The following is a 20,646-nucleotide window of genomic DNA, read 5'->3' as shown; positions in this document are numbered from 1 at the left end:
CCATTGAGGTTCATGAAAACAGGTAAAGAAATCGAACGTCGTTGACCCATGGACGAGTCGTACGATTCGAATTCATTGAAAAATCCATTCAATCTGTGTCCAGGTTTCGCAAAAATCGAAGAATCGCTCGAGGACTTGATAGAAGGGAAAAGATTTGGCCGAGAAAACGGTTTTCGGGACTACGATGCAAAACGCGGTATGCATACGCAGCCGAGATACGTTATCTCGCTGCTTTTTCAGCGTCTGGAAAAGCACTTGCTGTGCCATAGGGCACGCCATGAGACTAGGCAGATTTATTTCTGGCTGCGGCTGCTTGGAAACCGTATATGTGGTCACGACCGATAAGGCTGGCTGAAAGAAACCGCACAGCTCACCCCTTCGCGTGTCTTTCCTCCATTTCTTCTTTTGTTCTTCTATCTCGTTCGATAAAACGATCGTTCTAACGACCGTTCTATCAAATACTTGATAATTATCCTCGTGTCTCGTAGTATTTTAAATACGATTTAAATAGAATGGTCGAAATGTTCAAACTTTCTACCGACAGCGTACATTGCCTATACGCGTTTTATTCTTCATCTTTTTCGTACAAGTTTTACACTCGTGTCGTCGTCGGTACCTCTAGCGTTAATGGTATTAGAATATATCCCAGAGGTGAAAAAGATCGGAAAGATTCAGCCTGCAGCGAACAGTGAGCGGCAGAGAGGTAAAGAGAAAAATTAAAGTAAAAAAACAGTTCTCCACGAACATCGTGACTCTAGTCGAGATGGCCTGTTTTTCATGGAAACGCACCGAGAACGTAACGTAACGTAACGTAACGTAACGTAAAAAACGATCAGTTAAATCAATTTGCCGAGCCATCGACAGAGCCGGCCGTCGAACCAGACTTTTCGAGCACAGTTTCTCGCGCAGAATCACCGATGATTGAGCCAGAATTTTCTTCCTTTTTTTTTAATCCAGTCCTACGAGGAGTTGGCGAGAGTTTCGTCAGCGTTCCACCTTGCTTTTCTTTTTTTTTCTTTTTTTACCAGCCATTCGGATCGTTTCGATCGTGCTGCCGTAACTTCGTTCGAAAACTGCATTCCTGGATCGGCAGAGAGGTTAGACGTAGGGAAAATAAGCCTCTCGTAATATCGAAGGAATTTTCAAATGGAACGTTTTAATTATTTCCTATTGATCGAATATTTCTGCAGCGAACGCATTTACGCGATATCGGCGCGCTATTTATTTACCTATGTGTACCTATGTAAAAGAGAAGAAAAAGAAAGGAGAGGCTCGTTCATTAATCACGGGACTCGCGTAAATTATATACACATCTATCGCCATTAGAGAGCGAAAGGGAATTCTAAGTAAAGCCACTTATTCAACCCGAGTTCCCCTTCTTCTTTATTACAGAAAAATCGCGGCGATTAAGTCGCACTTTTCCGTTGGCGCGCCACTGCCTAGACACGAGAATTATTAATGATCATCTGACAAAATTAATAACAGCAACCTCGGGTGATTTAGCGCCGTCCGCTTTGTGCCAGCTGTCGTGCTAGGTACATGGTGGGAAAAACTCCCAGCCGCAGGAAATTTCTCTTCGTTTTCAGTCCTTTGCAATCGCGCACCCCTTTAAACTGGTTTTCGTTTAACCGTTAATTATCTTTTGCTCCGACTAATTCTCCAACCAAGTTTCTGTTAATTCCATTTGTCGAGGAATTCCGCTGTGATTTTAAGTTCGAATCCATGGCGCGCGCTCGACTCCCCCTAACGTTTCGCAATTGCGCGGGCGTCTGTGTTTTTGCTCGACTAGACTGTAAACGCGTGAAAATTATTGCCGCGCTAATTTCTCCGAAACCGCGATATTAATTTGTTCCACGGACGCAAAGATCCGCGAACCCCGGATTCATCCATTATGCATCGCGCAGGAAAGTACACATTCGACTTGAGCTTTCTAGAATACCGAATAGCCCGACTCCGACGTTCGAGATTTATTGCGAAAGTAGTTTCTGGAATTTCCCTGTTAAGAGAGAGAGAGAGAGAGAGAGAGTTGGACGGACACATCTACTATTATACGTGCGAGCTTTATATTTTTTACGACACGATGGTTTTAATCTCGTTTGTTCTTTTTTTTTTGCCAGAATATGATCCTGAAACAAACGAAGCGTTACTATATTTTACAGATTCACTTCGAAGTAACGCATACGGGACGTTGGTCGAATGAATTTTCATCTCTTTTAATGCAATTTTCATCTCTCCCAAGGGCCGCACAGAGTGTGCAAGAGGAACGTTCCGTCAAGTTGTTGGTAACGCGCTAATTTGCTAACTTTATCACTGATAGTATTTGATTCCCGGTTGGCAGAGATCTGCTAGACGTAATCCGCACTTAATCAATCGGCTGTGCGCGTATTAGCTGCTACCTAGGTCTCATTTGGTTGACGGTTGAAGCTACCATACACGGAACCATGGTTTCGCACCTCTCACACGAGCCAGTAGGGAACACGATGCACACATTTCCATCGTTCCGTTGCATCGGCTCGCGATTTGCATTGCAAATTGTTTTCCCGGAATGTGTTGTCGCACCCACCGTATCTTTGTTGACGGTAGTTAGCCGAGAACTTGCACTTGGAATTCGGAGTTTCGAATTCGCTAGGGAATTAACGAAGGGTAATTCATTATCTTCGTTTTATCGCTTTTTTTTAACTTGTATACAAGTTAAAAAACAATTTTTTATCACGATGGATATTGAGAAGTTTATTCTAGTTTCAAGTACTACGACAGTGTACTGGAGATATAATTTATTTAATTTAAAAAGAAGTTTAAATAATAGACCGAATTTAGTGATAATGAAACTCTCGAGTTCGCAAGACAAGTATCTTAGCAACCGCGCTAAAGATTTTCTAAGTTCTTTTTATCTGATATATTACAGCTACGCGCGTAATGTACGGAATAGACATTTCATAATGCAATCATCAATTCGTTCTTCCTCCAGGATATTCAATATTATTTTAACGTACTTTTAACAAACTTTTAACCAATTTTTATTAAATTGTATACCCTTCTTCTCTCGCTCCATCATCGTTGAACGATGAAGCATGTGCAAAGATATATCTTCATATTTGTTATGTTTTCAATTAGGTTATGTCAGGTGGTTTTGTCAATAACGTAGATTTTTATTTCAATACTGAAACTATCGACAAGACTACCCAATTTATAATTGGCTGTGACAATTTTTACGAAACTGCAACTCTCGGTCAATTTCAATTCATTCGTAATCAAATTGCGTGTTTGTAATTAATCGAAGACAACATGGGAAAAATATAAATTCATTCCTGTTGATTTCCCAATTTTTATGCCAGGTAGTGGATAATGCAAAGTTAAAAGCACATTCAACTCTAAAATTGCTCTTCTATAAAAGACAGGAAATACATATGACTTCTTTATGTTTTTTCACTTGTGATCCGCGGTTCTATTGTAAATCGATATTAATTTATTCTGTGCTGCTTTAAAACGCCTGTTAATGCATCCGTGACATACAAAATCCTATAAATAAAGCAACATTCCCAGGGTGTACTGAACCCGCGCTTCATCGTCGATGCTTCAGTATCCTCGTCTATGGGGACACTTGCTTCAACTATCCGAAATGTACTTACGAGCAAACGTAATGTGTACTCTCCAGAGCGTGATCGTGACGAGGTTGCGGCGTGGCGGCGCGGTTACATGTAAATTTCCACGAGCGTAGACGCTTCGAGAATAGACATACTCACCTTGTCTATCAGCTGGCGGACTATTCCGTTCCACTCGCCAGTCTCGTAATCGTAAACGCCGTACTTGCCATCCGGCACGAGCTCGATCCTGTAGGCGAAGCCCACCATGTGAGCTATCTCCTTGAGTAGGTCGATGCAGAAGCCCTCGTAACGTGCGTTCCCGCTGAAATTCCCTCTGCTCTTCAGCATTACGTACGGCTGCTCCTACGGGGACCATAAAAAGGAGCTACTACCTTTTGTCCTCTTCTTCTTCCTCTTCTCTTTTCTGACCTCACTTTCCCGATCTTTTTTTGCTTTCTCTTTATCCGTACGTATCTGTAAGACTCTTTTTTCCCCATCCTATAGTACCTTGCTTCTACCACATCATTCATATGTTTTCTCTTTTACTTTTGTTTTATTAACCTTCCCTTTTTCATTAAGATCCCCTGTTCCTCTTTCATTTTTCGACCATTTCTACTTGAATATTAATCATTTTTTCACTACTCTATCCCTTCGTAGCTTCTCTAATTTGCCTTTAGTTTCCTCTCATCCTTGTCAGAAAGTTTTCTACCCACTCTTTGTAAGGATAATCGGTTACACAAATGAGAAGCTAGCTTTTCTTTTCTTCTTTCTAACATTTCAGCTTTTACCACTAACGTTCCTCGAGGCATTTAACTGTAAGATAGCTGCTACTTTGTACCAATCTACAGTTCGATTTATAAATTATCCCAATTATTCTTCGCATATAGTGTCTCCTACTCGAAAGTAGCCGAAAAAGGGAAAAGAGAGAGACGATGTTTGTCGACGATCGAGCCTCCATTGTACCACGTGTCTCGAACGAATCTGATCGATATTTACCGCAAATGCACGACGCGTAGAGCCTCGTACTGGACGGCGTTCGATGCTGATTACCGGCTAAATGGATTACCACTCGATAGACTATTACCACGAACGTTCCCTCGGGATAATGTAGCCACGCGTACAAGGCAACTCAGTTGCAAGAACGTGGAAGAGACAAACGAAACGACGAAAGAGAATGTTTCTACCTGCGCCTTCTCTCCCGCATGGGGATTTTCGACGCGACGGTATAATTCATTTTGAAAGTAAAAGTCTCGAATGAACGCGACACTCTGGATAGGTAAAATGACTCGAAAATTCACCTAGTTGGATTTTAAACACTCTCTGTGTACAATTCGGCGCAGAATATTACCTACATTCTCCATTCGCTTATAATTTATAATTCTAATAATTTTTATAATTCTTCTATTAATTTTCCTATTTTAATCTTCGTATTTTGTATTTTAATTTTATCAGAATTTCCTGCTAATTTTCATAACAAATGAACTCCTGGAAGTAATTTGTTTCTTGAAAATTGCACATCAATCGCGTGCTTATGTAATGAAATTGGGAAATTGTACAAAGCAACAATCCTATAAAACATTCAAGAAATCGAGCAGTTTGTCTTTTGAGAGGCTCGTATAAGACTCAAACGAAAACTCATTTGAACTCGTGAATGAACTTTGCCACCTACTTTGTGACACGCGGTACGGTTGGGGGAGGGGAATGAAAAGATCTTGTTTTCCAGATACACGTGTGTTCGCTGAACATAGAAGAGATCCGTGTAATTTGCGGTGATGGAGTGGTTTGTGGTCGAGTAATTGGAAAATCGAATTCATTTAAGTTTAATTTAAGTTCCACCAGCGGGGCGGGGTGTTTCGGTAAATGGGGAAATTCAGAGGCGTGCTCGCACATCGAACCTTCGCTATTCTCCCGAATTGCAAATTAGGCATGTGTGTTCGCGAGTTCCGTTAATCACGTCAACTTTACCCCAAAACGAACAGATTCCCGAAGAGGAAGACAGAGAAGTTCCGAAATTTCTGCGTTATGACAAGAATCCCTATCCGTGATTAACTTTTCATCCTAATCGAATCGTTCTTGTAACCATCAGGTGATTTGAAATTATTTTATAGCAGAGTATAAAATCTTCTAAACATTATCTATACATATACTTAATATTTCCTCAACGAATAAGTAATTTTATGAATCAAGATTTACAAGAAGTATCAGTTGTAAAGTTAAAAAATTCTTGGAATCTAGTTATCATAGTTACTTCTTTTACAGGCTCTTTAAATAATAATAATAATGATAATTTTTAAAGAAATTTACACAGCAGTTTTCCCAAATTTAAACTCACATAGGAACTCGAATGGATATTTTGATTAATTGTCTACGACGATTAGTAACGAGGTTTTAATACTTCTACATAATACGTATAGTATACTATGATATAATTATAATATAATAGGCCGAAATTTATATGAGATGATAGCAGCCTCTGAAATTCAACCTTCGTAGAAATACAACTATTCATATACAACAACTTAATGGATATATGATTAATTAAATATGTATATCTGCAATTAAATAGTTTGTTGCAAATTCTTCTATCGTGTTATTTTATAATGAAAGAAATTTGAGACTTGGTTCATAGCTTTCTCAGTGGTCAATTGACTAATGTCAATTAACAGCTCGTGATCCATGCTCGATTTATGGGCTTTATTACGCGATGCGGCGACAGTCGGTGATTTAGCTTCGACTCCTCGGTCAGACGAGGCGAGACAAGTCGCGCGAATGATCGATTACGATGATTTAGAAGGTGGACAGGTCTGAATAAACGACGAGTCGAGAGACGTCCAAACGTCTAATAATCAGCGCGAGTACAAAAGTGAACGGAGGTGGGTCTTTTATGTTGCTCTGTATCATCCTGGTGAGAGGTGATTTTAATCGAAATGGAGCGACCAAAAAATCCTTTTCGTACGTTGTGTTGCAACTTTTGCCTTGGATTCATGCAGCAAATCTTCGTGTTGTAACAAGTATTTCACCCTTGAATCCTATCGAGAGTCGAAGTGTTTCGCGGTTATTCGAAGTATTCCCGAGGGATTGTCTATTACCTACACATGTCCTTTATCTATGTTTATCTATGTATCTGTGTTTACAGCAACCACCTAATTCACTGACACTAAGAGTACATTGTACGTTAACACTTTAATTATGGAACACGACAATTGATATGCGAACTAAAAGTTACGTTATCTACATTAAACGTAGAAGATATTAATTGATATTTCGACATTTAGTAGTACTCAATATCACATAATATTATTTCATTATTAGGATAGAATTAATATTCCCCGATAGATAACGTAATTTTTAATTACGATACCAATGGGCGCATTCCATATTGAAGCGATAACGTTTCAATTTGTTAAACGTTAAATTCGAGTGTCTAGGCTAATGTAACTATCAGGTGCGTATGAGACTATTCACAAGTGTAAGGAGACATTAAATCGTTATGTAAACTTGTATCGACTAAAAGAATGAAAAGAGTGATCTAATATTGGAAAGAGACAAAGGCAGTCTAGAGAATGTTAACTGTGTAAGATTGGTTAGAGTGTGTATCTATAGTTACCTAGGTGGAAATCACGCGCGTGGGAGAGAAAGGTGTGAGAACCAAGTGAGATGAGAGAAATTAAACAAACCAAATCATACATGTCGCATGAGTTCTCTGACGATGCCGTTCCACTCCCCGGTTTCCGGGTCTTTCGCGCCGTACTTCCTGTCCGGTACCAGCTCCAATCTGTATGAGAAGCCGACTTCCCTTGCCACCGCCTCCAGTAGGTCCACGCAAAAACCGTAAAACCGCGCGTTCCCCGTGTAGTTTTTTTCGTAGTGCATCATCACGTATGGAATTTCCTGTGTCGCAACAGGGGGTCCATGCAAACAACGGAACACGCTATCAGATCTGGACGATACACGAGCCTACACAGGACGATACATGTTTCACGTTCGTACGGTTCCCTAATCGCTCCCGAGAGGCTTTTCCAAATGGGAGAAATTCGCATCGCTAGCTATTTTCAACGTCATCGATCGAATAATTATCGATTTATCGTGTAGAAACTATCAGTGTCTTCTAAACGCTAAAAAAGTCGATAGCGTACGATTTATCGTAGTTCGTGCTGCCTTACACAATTGTAATAATTAAAATTTTTATTAATGAAATTTCTCACGTCACAAGTTAATATATTTCGCTGTGTAATAATAAAACAAATGAAATTTTAGAAATGGCAAGTCGTTTGATAGTTCTACTTAGGGTAAAATTGTGAAAATGAAAAGTCTATAACTAGTCTAGAACTTGTAACTTGACAATTTACTGCTATTGTTGTGCAAAAGGGTCCTGGAATGCGATACGACAATTTCATGTTCCTATATTCGTTTTTTTGAAAGCTTCAGAAATATTTTAAAAGGAAAATTATACAAAGATTGCATACAATTTGCCATAATCCGAACCAGAATACCTACGACAATTTTGCGTTTCTACGTTTATCCTATTTGAGCGGAGGAAAATGGCCCTAACCTCTGGAAATCTTCCAGCCATACTATAGCAGCTCTATGTTGGTTCGATTGTTAGCGATTTCACGACTCGCCGATGCAGTCGATTTTATCCCCGGGAAACGTAGAAATTTTATACCACTTTAGCCTCTATCCTTCGATCGGAATAACGCGTTAGGTAGTACGGATACCGGACATAAAGTACGAGGTTCCGTTACGCGGACTTCGCCACGGTGGCTCGTAAATATCCTTCCTACGGATCATTGACAATGAACACTCTATTGCTCGAATCTTCGTGTCGAAGTCTTTCAGGTGACGTGTTATTGCTCGTGTGCCTGAAACGTCACCTAACATGATCAATTCAGTCAAACGTTCCTCAGCTTTTTACGATGCGATCGTTCGATGACATTCCATTGATTTCTCCATTCTTATCAAATTTTCCTACACTTGTTGCTTCGATATTATCCACGTATTATAAAGTTCTACTTCGAGTTTATTTCGGGTACGTCTTATTTTCGATTAACAGTAGGAAAACGTGGTTTGCGATTCGCGCGAAGCTTAAAACGATAGACGCGAAAACGTATCGAATTAGTCCTTCTGCGATTTATTAAAATGGGAGAGATTGCCTTTCCGTGATTTTAAATAGGAATGAATGACATTTGAAAGAGGAAAATTCAGTGTTTAAGACTCACCAATATAGTGATGACGAGCAGAGTGACATTCGCTGTTCCTGGCTCGAAAAATGCCGCGGTGTCCGTCACATTGACGCCGGCGCCTGGACGCCATTCACCGACCTATTTCATTCTCATGTGATTTTTTATGATGTCTGTGAAAAAATTTGAAGCGATGGTTAAACAGAGAGTGTACCTTGACGAGCGAATGTTGCTTCAGTTTCAGCAGGTCCAGCTTGAATTGAATTCTGCGCCCTTCTTTGAACTCGATGGGACCGGAAATACCCTTCATCTCGACCTGAAAGAGCAAGTATTTTGCATATGCAAGAATTATCGTGGAAGGTATAGTTTGTCAGTCTTCGATATCTTGGTTACTATTAACACTGACCGTCACGCCGAAATCGCATGTTTCGCTCAGGACGCCACGGGAGTATTTTTATTATTCAAAGCAAATAATGGCAAAATAATAATAAATTGACGATGTAAGACAATATTCTTCTCCAATGGACCGTTTATCTCATTGGTGGTCACGGGTGACCACCGTGGCGTCGTGGTAACAATTGATAGCGACATATTATAACAAGGCTTCGTTTGTAGAAGATATTAGTAAACAGTATTTGCTCATTCTATATATAATAGTAAGGTATATGCACACTTCTAACTTTAATTATATGATTATAAAGCAGCATTTACAATTATTTTCTAAGGTGTGTTTATAATAATATTCGTAGATTACCTCTCAAAGATATGGATGCAAACACAATGCACCGTTAGATGCAAGATTTTTGTTCTCATTTTTTTTTATCGATGTTCTAATAAAAATATTTAATTGTTCAATGGGGCACTTTTTATTTCAAAGTATCTTCTATTTATCGGTTATATTCAGAATGCCCTAACTGACAATTTTCATACAATTTTTACAATTGTAAGAAGTTCGAGCACTCCGGTCATCAATGACCATCGTGGCATCACAGGAGAAACCGTGGCAGATCATATATGACCAATGTGGCAGTCAAAGTGTTAACTGAGGAAACAAATAGGATATTAATCGCACACATATTTTCATATATCTTACACACACATATACAAAATGCTCTCTGACTCTCTCTCTCTCTCTCTCTCTCTCTCTCTCTCTCTTATATACACATATAAAATATATATAGTTCTAGATAACAAAAGGTAACTTTTAATACAGCTTAAACCGAACAAAGTGTACCAACTATAACAGTTTTCAACTTCCAAAAGTCCCAGATCTTAAAGAGACCAAACTTGCAAGAAAATCTCTCCGAAACTCACGAGCTAAAATGTAATAAAAGACGTCTCTCTATTGTCTGTCCGCAAAGATAAGTTCGAAAAAATCTTTTCACGATCGTTGAATCATAATTGCGCATTTGTACCAGAATCGGTGGCTGTTGGGGAGAAAAACGGAAAGGTAACGTGGAACTAAAGACATGACGAGGAGATTAAAAAGTCCGTCGGGGTCAAAGCTACCCCGCCCGTTTCTCAAATTTATGCGGTCCACGATCTCCTGGACGACGGGACACGAGCTAGAGACGCGTCATCCGGCACGTTCTCAAAATATTTTCGCGCGGTGTAGCCAGGGGAGTAAGGAAGCGTGGATCAAGCGTCTCGGCCAGTTTCCGCTTGGACTTCGTCGCGCGACGAAAGCCAGCCTAACGACTTCCGTCGTCGAAGGATTCGCCGTAATAACGACTTTTTAAGAGTGGTAACTCTTAACTGAAGTAAGAAAGCGCCTCTGATCCCATGGAACGATGTCATGCAAGTTAAGGACGAATAAAATGCACGATAATCGTAGTTTCTAAAAAGTTCCAGGTTCCTGTATAATTTTTGTTGTTTCATTTCTTGGCGAATGTAGAGTTTGGGTTCTTTTGGGGGAAAGTTGCGTTAATTTGCGTCTCCAGGGCGCTAATTTGAGGGGGAAGGGGGTAAGAACCGACGAGAGGAAAGACACGGTGATGTATAACTGTAATTTAACAGTTTTGCCAGTGGTGTATTGTTGAGAAGGGAAATACGGGCAAATAAAGAACCGGTGACGAGCACGTTAATTAACATGTTCCGCGTCATGTTTCTTTCGCGTGAAGATCGTATGGGTGATGGTGGAAATCATGGCATGGTTTGTTATACAGAGTACCTCGTTCAAAGTGAACGTCTATGTCACTTTAATAAACAGTGTACAACAATAAGAAGCGTTTAAGGTTTATAATAATAAAAAAATAGAAAATCGAAGACAACACCCTTAAGACAATTTTGCGGGAATTTTATTATCAGTACATATACGCTTCTTGAAATAACATAAACTCTGTTTAGTCATCTCTTACTACTCTAAATAGCAGCAGATGTAATTTAAATATCCGCAAGTTAAAACGCTCTTTATACGTTCATTTTAATTTACATTCTAGATACGTGCGTTTATTTTTATGCATAAAACTCTTTTCAATTTACACTTCGTTTATCTTTTAATTTATTTATGCCTTGTTTATTTCAAAACTAGTTACCGGAGATACAGCAGCGTTTTATCTTCAGACTGCGTTTAATCTTTATTAAAACACTTTGAATACCAGGAAACGTAGAGTATTACTCTAGCTATGGCCTTGTGAAAAAACTTACGAGGCAACGGGGAATTCGTTCACTCGCGAGTCTCTGCTCGAACCCGCGCGTATCTACTCGCGTTTATGGGCTGTGTAAAGGGAAATAGATTTCTCCTTTTACTTTCTTTCTCTCTCTCTCTTCTCTCCTCTAGATCCTTTCTAGATCGCGGAATAAGCGGCGGAACAGTCTCAACCGATGGAAAAAGTACCGGAGGAACTTCTTAATATCGCGGAACTAACAGAAGCGAATAAATAAAAGCAGCGGATAAGTCCCACGGGACAATAATTCCGTGGAATTTCTTCGGGGATTACCGTCAACTTCCTCCTGTTCCGTTACCTGGCAACGAGTATTATTAGATTCTGATTTTTATGGAGTCCTTTCGCGGTGAAATGACCGACACCGTCGAATCCAGGCAAGGAAACGAGCCGAGAACAATTCCATTCTATCGGACACGGGGAATTTACCGCAGCATCGAATTCTTTTTCATCCCCTACTAGACGAGCAAAATAATCTCGCCCAATACACACGAACCTCTATTTTATCGGAGGATCGTGGAAACCAGTGATTCTCTCTTTATTTCCCCTTCGTTGAGTCGCAAGGAAAAGAAAGAAAATGTTGGACGAACTGAAGGAAGAAGGTGGGGAGCTGTCGATCATTTTATTCGTTGTTAATGTGGTTATCTTATCTGGTAGGGTAAAATTCGTCGAAGATTTGTAAGCTATGACTGTAAAATCGTAAATGGTTCCCCTTTGATATATCGAAACCTTTGTGTGGATACGAATACGATAGGGAAAGCTCGGAAAGTTTCACTGCTCCTGCAGCTGACGTTTGTTCGTCGGAGATAGCTGATACTTCTGTCAACTTCGAGGAACCGTGAAATACCGAAACCAGGAGGAATGTATAAAGAAAAAAATAAAAAAGCATAAGTTTTCTTTGAAACGATTGAGAAAATGTTTGAACGGAGGCTTACGCTGAAACTTTTCCTTCTTTTATATATTTTATTCCGCAAAGAACGACTTCCACGAAAGTTCGCCGCTAATTAATCTGCAGAAAAGGAAATTAAATTGACTTTGCTGAAGTGTAATTAAAACAGGAAGATCAACATTTAAAGAATTGTGAATTATTTTTGGTTTATTCTCTGGCAGATTTTTATGGGCAAAGGTTAGATCACGATTACCACGATCATATCTCGAGGGATTAATACACAGGACATAATCATAAATATACAGTTATTTCAACGTTTCAATTTCGAGCCAATTCCCTCATGATTTATTTGTTTATTAATAATAATTCCATGTGTACCGCATATCCTGCAATGCATCGTCGTTAATTAATAAGAACATATACGAAGAAGCATTTTTCAATACATGTGGTCGGTTTTACTATATATTATACCCAAGACAAAGGCGAATTAGAATGAGACAAAAGAGGGATTAAAGGAAAAGGTATATTTTCCTTGGCCAAGTAGGAGGAAGGCTCTTTAAATCGAGAAAGTTGGAAGCGAATTTGCGGCATGAAACAGCGGTCGAGACAACACGCCACGCCGCGTTCGTAAATTAATGGATGGTCTCTGTTCCAGTTTAAAGCATGCAAGTTGGATCTAAGTTGCGCTCCAACGACGGATAACTTCTGGCATTTTGGCCAAGAGTGCTCGTTAAGTTTCGTTGGCATAAGCGTCGGATTAAAAGGGCGATAACTGGACCGTGGCAAGCGGATTATCTCGAGTGTCTTTACGTGATAAATTAATTTTTTTTATTTTGCGATACGATGGATAGATACCTACTTCCGATCGCCTTTAACAAAAAGTACGATAGTATTAAGTTCTGACAAGTTTCCAACATAAATGAATACATTTAATATTAATTTAAATTTTGTCATAACATTGTTTAAGTAAATAATTTTATGAATTTCTACCAATGATTTTATAAATTTTCCTACAGGATGGGAAACGTTTATATAGGAGACATATATGATGAAAATATCGTGGACAGATTTTAACTCCATATTGCCTTTGAGCTACTTTTATGTACTAAAAATTTCCTTATACTGGAGCAAACCATGCAACTCTTTTGTTTTTGCTCGTCTATTCCTCGTGCTTTTTACTTTGCTCCCTTCTTCAACGTAATCGTATGTTACGAGCTACGCATAACTTCTACACATGTTTGGAGTTGTGATATAAATTAGTCGAGAATGCTGTAGTTTGCAATGGATAACTTTTCTCTATGTTACGTAACTGTCACTGGTTTGTAACAAAAAATGATAAAAAGAAGAAAGTAAAATTTAAAATCCTGTTAGCCAGTGAATGAACGTTTCCGCAGTTGTTTCGAAATTTCCACATTTTGGCACATGTTTGTCGGCCACATACGACTGCCACGACAGTTTACCAGGCTTCAGAGGCTTTTTCCGCTACGTTAACTCGCGGTTTCTTTCGGTTTCAACGATATCGCGTAACTGTACGACAAAGTGCTCAATGAGCAAACGTCATCAACTTTACCGTTGCGTCGTCTCGTAACTTCATCATCGAATAGTCGCATTACGATTCATGTTTGTGTTTATGTGCATTGTTACGGCAGATTTTGATGAGAAGGTTTATGGCGAATGTAACAGGCGACGTATAGCTCAAGGTAGGCTTTATGCATACTTTATACTCCATTTTAACATGATTATCGTATGAAAGATGAAGCATCTGGTTTAAGGCTCATGAAAGTTTTATTAGAATTGATGTTAAGTCACTAGAGGATTAATATAAAAATTGTAATTCTTGATAAAATGAACGAGAAATTTCTAGGTTATGCTATAGGTAAATAGTTCATAAATTGTATAATTATCAATTTCGATAGAAAGGTATGATAAGTTTGGAGGAAAATATGAGCATTGAGGTATAGACGCGTAAGTAGAAGCGGACGTTAGTAATCGGACAGAGTGATGAATAGAAAAGGTCGCGTCTGATCAGGCAGTTCGCCTGACCGCTTTATCACATAATCACAGGTTAATCATGCATTGTTCGACCGTTCGCGGAGAGATGCGGTTACGAGGAAGCGCGCTAACGGGAGTCGTAAATCCCCGTTACGATTAGATAATCGACGCCACGAAGTGATCGATACCCTATTTCGTTTAGGATAATAGAGGTGGTTGAACTGACTATAACACTGGAGTAACAGGTTACAATGTACACTTTATTCCAACAACTTTATAGATATAGACAGTTACGCTCGGTGAATATAGATATAAGTTAAATAAATGACTGGTCTAAGGGTGGAAAACCAGTTAAGAGATGTTGGCTGATCTAAGGATGGAAAATCAATGAAGCTCGGTGATGATGCTATGGCGGAGGAAAGCTATTGATGGGTGTGTCTAGCGTACGGGATTTGTTGATGATAATTTTTGGCTAGGAAAGTGAGGACAATAGTCATTGCTTCTGATTGGATAAGAAAAAGGTTGGTGGGCAAGGAGGGGTTCTAGCCGCCCCCGAGAGAAAGTTGCTAGCGGGAGATACCGTACCCGGAGTGGACGATAAATTTAAGGAACACTTGAAGAAAAGAATACTTGTTTGGTCTGAAGAAGCTTAACTATGAAAATGGCAAGATTTATGGTAAGTCCTTAAGATTATTGAGGGTACGCAATAAGGGTGTGTAGACATCTGACAGCCATATTGTCCCCGGCGTGGGGCCTGGTTTGTGTAGGGAGTCACCGGACGTAACATGCAGCAAGAATCACCGATTTTTCTTGTACATAAATTAAATTGAAAATCGTTTAGTTACGTACTAGAAAATATTTTGTAAGCTGAATAATTTAAGTAAAAACGGATAATATGGAAAAAATACGGGAAACCTATAGGAACGCACAAGCAACGAGATAGAGTAGCTTAAGTAGAAAGAGGACTTTAGTGATCAGACGTCACGTTTCTCCGTGAAATTCTTGTTTTAATAGACAAAACCCGTATATGGTCAGGCAGTCTATACGATTTACTTATCGCTGAGATCGCAACTAATTAGGGTCTAAGAATCAACAACTCTACTTGAGTATTCATTCGACATTTCATATTCTGAACTCGACTCGCGAAGCAGTTTCTGAACTCCTAAGTATTGCGCGACTTGAGCAAACAATTAGGGCCGCTGTAGACGAGCAGTTGCATGGTTTATACGTGAGTACGTAATTAACGGGAATCGTCGAGGGCTCTTTGTTACTCAATCGTATCCCTCGTGACTCTGTAAACGTTACGTAGCAAGCGAGTCGACGAAACACCATTTAACAAACTACATCTCTGGAATGAGTTGCATCACTACGAGTTTTTTCGCCAACCCGACTGGAAGGATACCTCGTTTACACGTATCCATATTTCATGATGACGGAGCACCCACGAAGCGGATGATTGCAATTAAGTCGTTAATTACGAGCCGACCGGCTACGTTAATCGTTGGAACTGTGAACGTTCGCATTTATTTGCGCTTCTAAACGCGTTGTTCAGCATGGATTGCGCGCCAACTGTGCCGTGTTTCTAAATAGAAGTTAATTTGTAAGAACTTCTGCAACAAATTAAGCTTCGTAATGGTTAAATTTTTATCACTTTCCTGTTCCCGGATTTCTTTCTATTTCGCAATATCTTTTTTCAACGACGTAAAAATTTCTAGCAATGGAACTGGTTGCGAATTCATGGAACAGATGTACGATAGTATCCACGATCCATAGTCGCAGAATTATAGGTTATTCGTGGCAATTATTTCTCGTTCGGTTCAATTAAACCGTGCTGGAAGGACGATAATATCACGGGCCAGGATTTAGGATCGTACCGAAATGCCCCATTAGAGAACAGAAACTAACTTAGTTATATCGTCGACAATTCAGAGGCCAGGCTATCTGTGTGCTTGAAGGAGCGTCGCTCTTACGCCGAGAATGCATCATCAATCTCAAGTATTGCATCCTTAAAGGAAGCTGTCTTAGCCAAAAATACACGTATCAAATGAAAAAGAAATAGATCCGAGTTTATCCCTTTCTCCGGCTATTTCATATGAAAATTTTTCTTTTCAGTCACCAACTGACATAAAAGAACAAAAATGGGTTTATTATATTTTTCTACCTCGTATGGTCTTCAATTGCTAATATATCTATATTTTTGCAATTATGTAAATGCGTTCCATTTACCGGGATCCACAAATCTTGCAATATGAGAATATATCAAAAACAGATTTGCGAAAAAATTGGTACGCTGGAACTGACAGAAATGTATAAAAATTCATAGGAATCCGGTCATATTATAACTATGTTCCGCGGGCCATTAGTCGTCCCAACGTCGTGTTATCCGCAATCCATCGAGAGAGTCTCGCGCGCTTTGCAATGCTAATGACAGCCGGTTGGCATTTAGCCGGCATTTGGAAATATGCCAAAGCGTGCGTGCGGCCTATCGACGTGCATCGACCACGTTTTCCGGCTCGATATTCAATTCCATTACGCCGATGAGAAAACGTTCACTGTTTGGGTCACGTATGTGGCTTTTCCACGTATCTTCGTCACGTGCTTCGATCGGTTCGATCGGTCGGAACAATCGAGACGATTATCGCCACGATCTTTGGATCGTCAAAGGGATTCGAACAACGTGATCGTTCTCTGATATTACGAACATAGTTTTCAAATATGAAAAGGTTTTTACGGTTCTATATAAAAGATAGTAGACTAGGCTGTACGTGTATAATGGTTATATGGTAGACTTTCCGTTCCTAGAGTACAGTTCATAATACACGTATTTCGCTGTTTTTCGATCATGGTGTCTTTTTTGATGGTTTCAATGTTGACTTTTTACAGTTGTAAACGAATGTTTGCGAAATAGCTTAGGACAGCTTCGTGAATTTTGTTTTTACGGTTATACATTACCGTTTAAAAGATTAAGACCGATGTATAATCAGGAATAATTAGTAAAGAAGTTTCGAAATAACATATAAACGAAATCAAAAGCGCTTCAGTGTAGCTTGATTACAACTAGATCGAATTGGCCGTGTTCAAGGATCGTTAATCCAACAACAAGAACGGAAATTGCACGTGAGAGACAAGAAGGGCTATTAATCAGATTCCCAATTACGCGTGAAAGTGGCCAGTTATGATTTTGGGATATGTAACAATATACGAAATGCAGATAAAGGGCCTCTATTTCGTTGAAATATTTATTTTGCCATAAATCTCGTTAAAACATTTTCAACTGACAACTGTTTACGCATTTACGCGAAAGTTAAAAATACGCAAATGTAGGAAAACACATAAAATATACAAATTAGTTAAATTAATGTATTCATTATGATCTCCAAAGAAATATGAATTTGGATAAACACTCACAGTGCATCCCTAACAAACCTAGAGGTTTTTCTGTAATCGCGAATATGGTAGAAACAGAGAAACGATCTGGACAACGAAAGAGAAAAAAGGGTTGTGAACGAGCGAGGTAATAGAGGGATAGGAACAATAGAAGATAAAAAATAGGTGGGGTGGTCACGGATACAGGGAACAGAGGAAGAAATATGCGTGGCTAGGATACAAAAAGATGTAATAGGCAGCAATTTCGGTAAGCGTTCATCCAAAACATTGCGCTTTCCAGTAGCGACGATGATGGTTTGGTGAAGATAACGGGGAAAGCGGAGACACGCGGGTTGCCGTGATAAAAGAGCGCCGCGTACAATTTTAACGCTCGGTAGTCCGATTACTTGCACCACCGAGTTTCCATGACTCGCGCCGGATCTCGGGACGTCCCCCTGCCATAGCGAATTTTTTCTTTGACGAGTCATTCTTTCGCGAAAATTTGACCGAAACCACTATATAACACGACCTGATTTACTTTGCTTAACTCTGATACACCTAACATTCTTCTTTGTGCTTCCAGTTAACCAGTTAGTCCTTGCGAATTATAGAGTAGAAGGACATTATTCTTCCTCACTTCTTCAGGCTTTTATTCGCAAATAACTGATACGTTCTACATCAGAATACATTTTTGCAGGGTTTCGTTATTTCTACTAAAACGTTTGAACGCCATCGCGCTGTAAAAGTGTGGCAAAGGCAGAAAAATTGGGACGCTTGCTCTTTTGTAGGCGAATTTTTGTTCCTCCTTTTCGTTTGCAAGCAAGTCGACGATTCGGTGCACGCTTCCGAATACTTTGAGAAATGTATTTTCGCGCGTGGAATAAATACCAGGCGAAAACGGGCAAGTCGTCCGAAATGAAAACGACCCGTAGACGAAGCACGGTGTGGGAAACAATTCCGGTAAACGAACTCTCGAAGCGACGAGCAAGAGGACAGCGAGGCTCATAATAAAAGGGCGCCGTCTACGCGAATATTTTCCAAAGCTCCTGTGATAATCCGTAGTCCACTCGTGAGATATTTGCTTCTCCGGAAGTTTGGGACGTGATTCCTTTTAGATAATTAGAACGCATCGTCTTGTGATTTGTATCTGAAATATTGTACAGTGACTCACGAAATTGAACATTTACCATAGAGAGCTTTCACGTTTATATTGCATGCGATATAGGAACATCTAATATTCCATTTTTTTAAGTGGACTCGTGAAAATATGAATTTCCGTAAATAGTCAAACAATGTAATAACAAACTATGATACAAGAATTCGATGACTAAATTTGCTTTGAACTTCCGATAGAAGACGAATAAAAAAGTATCAATTATGAAAAAGATCATTTGAATATATTTAAATTAGGCAATGTTCTCGAGTAATATCTATGAAACACGGGAAGCTAGAAAATAGCGTCGCGACATCGGAAGAATCGCGTTATTGCATGAAAGAAGGAAAGAGCTGAAAGGTAGCGAGCTCGAGCGCAAAAAAGTAGAAATGTTTAAAGCAAGAGCTTTAAACCTCAAGAAGAAATAAGCTGGTAAATCTGGCAAATGAAATGTCCCGAGAGGAAGCATCGGAGAGACCAAGAAGTGTGACGTTTAAATACAGAGCAGTCTCATGAAAAATGAAAATCCACTTCCCTATGGTATTTTCGAAGGAAGAAGAGCGAGGAATTGAATTTATATCGTTTGTTGTGTTACGAGCCTGGGCTTCGAGCAGCGCCAGATGCTGGCCAATGTACTTTTAAGGAATACGCTTGCAATGTGTTAGCAGGTACGCGGATGCACCTGACGCGTAATCAGAGAACCTGTAGGATAGGATCACCTGCGAATGAACCTGCCATAAAAGCAAGAAGTTGCAAGAAGAGTTCAGTTTGTGTAGATGAAACCGATGCGAAATCGGGAAGCCACTAGCTTAGAAAGGCTTCTTTTGGATATTGAGACGCGCGAACGAGCCTGGAACGAAATCAGGAAATTGCCGGAAAGATTAGTACAGAAATCGTAACTCTGATTAATAACACGATTCGAGCGGATTGCTGGCTTGAATGTTGGAGTTTCAAATAATTAAACTCGAACTTATACGAGGAACACAGATATGTGTATCGTAATCAAAAGATTGGTACAAGCGTGTATGTCGCGAATAAATGGCTGTAGCTTAGTGAGTTACCTTATAGTTTGGTTGCTTGTGTTTGGCGCACTAGCAATGCGCGGGCTAACTTTTGCTCCAACTTTTGCCTGATCTCGCTATAGTGCTTCTTCATGAATACGACACGAAGTTACAAAGAGACTTTTCATGACGTTTCGTCCGAGGAGCACGATTTCTCGGCTACTTATATATCATAAAAATCCGACAATTTCATGGTAGGGTAGGTCATGAGTTTATTTGTTATCATATGCATTTGCACGCGGGAAAGGATTAATTCGTTTAAAATTTCTAGAAAGCGTTGCTCACCGGACGTTCTCACGAAGCTCAGTTCCATCGCAGCTGCGTCTCCAGCGCTGCTTCAGATAAGGGATGTTTATGCTAAAAGACACTTCTGTTTTCTGTTTTTTGAAGAAGTTTCAGGAGCGCGAGGACGCGTCCTCTACGTGGAGAAAGACATTCTCCATCCGTAACAGTTGTACAAGTTTCTCAACACACTGTATGCAGCGTTCGTACGGTTATATAGTATACGGAATTTCCGGGCGGTTATTGATACGACGCGACGTATCGACATTTGCGCGATAAGGAGACCGTTGTTCGATTTATCGCGAAATTGGTTTGATTTATGTGTCGAGGATTTCGACTGGCAATTGTGTGGTTGCTCACTTATGTCATATGCAAGAGATTAGACGCGTAATCGTGTATCTTCTGTTCCGGAAGGTGAGAATTGAATCATGTCGTGAGGAAAGGAGATGAATTGGAAGAACGAGGGGAAGTGAAGA

At 39.7% G+C, this 20,646-nt stretch overlaps 1 protein-coding gene across 8 annotated transcripts in view; it reads right to left on the bottom strand.

Annotated features, from left to right (window-relative positions):
• LOC100748231 (glutamate receptor ionotropic, kainate 2) overlaps positions 1–20,646 on the bottom strand; it is a 113,943-nt gene that overhangs the window by 15,836 nt on the left and 77,461 nt on the right. For 3 of the 8 annotated variants that reach the window (XM_033323521.1, XM_033323524.1, XM_033323523.1), the window contains exons 9-12: positions 8,979–9,080; positions 8,804–8,905; positions 7,272–7,541; positions 3,744–3,947 (exon numbers count right to left, since the gene is read on the bottom strand). In XM_033323521.1, the coding sequence (XP_033179412.1) occupies positions 3,744–3,947; positions 7,272–7,541; positions 8,804–8,905; positions 8,979–9,080 (678 nt within the window). The remainder of the gene's footprint in view (positions 1–3,743; positions 3,948–7,271; positions 7,542–8,803; positions 8,906–8,978; positions 9,081–20,646) is intronic. The other 5 variants (XM_003493219.4, XM_033323522.1, XM_012391325.3 and 2 more) reach the window with 5 other exon arrangements.

This window comes from Bombus impatiens, unplaced genomic scaffold (genome assembly GCF_000188095.3).
Source record: "Bombus impatiens unplaced genomic scaffold, BIMP_2.2 scf_1060, whole genome shotgun sequence".
Lineage (NCBI taxonomy): Eukaryota > Metazoa > Arthropoda > Insecta > Hymenoptera > Apidae > Bombus > Bombus impatiens.
Note: the sequence above shows the minus strand (reverse complement) of the source record. Positions and strands in the feature narration are given on the sequence as shown.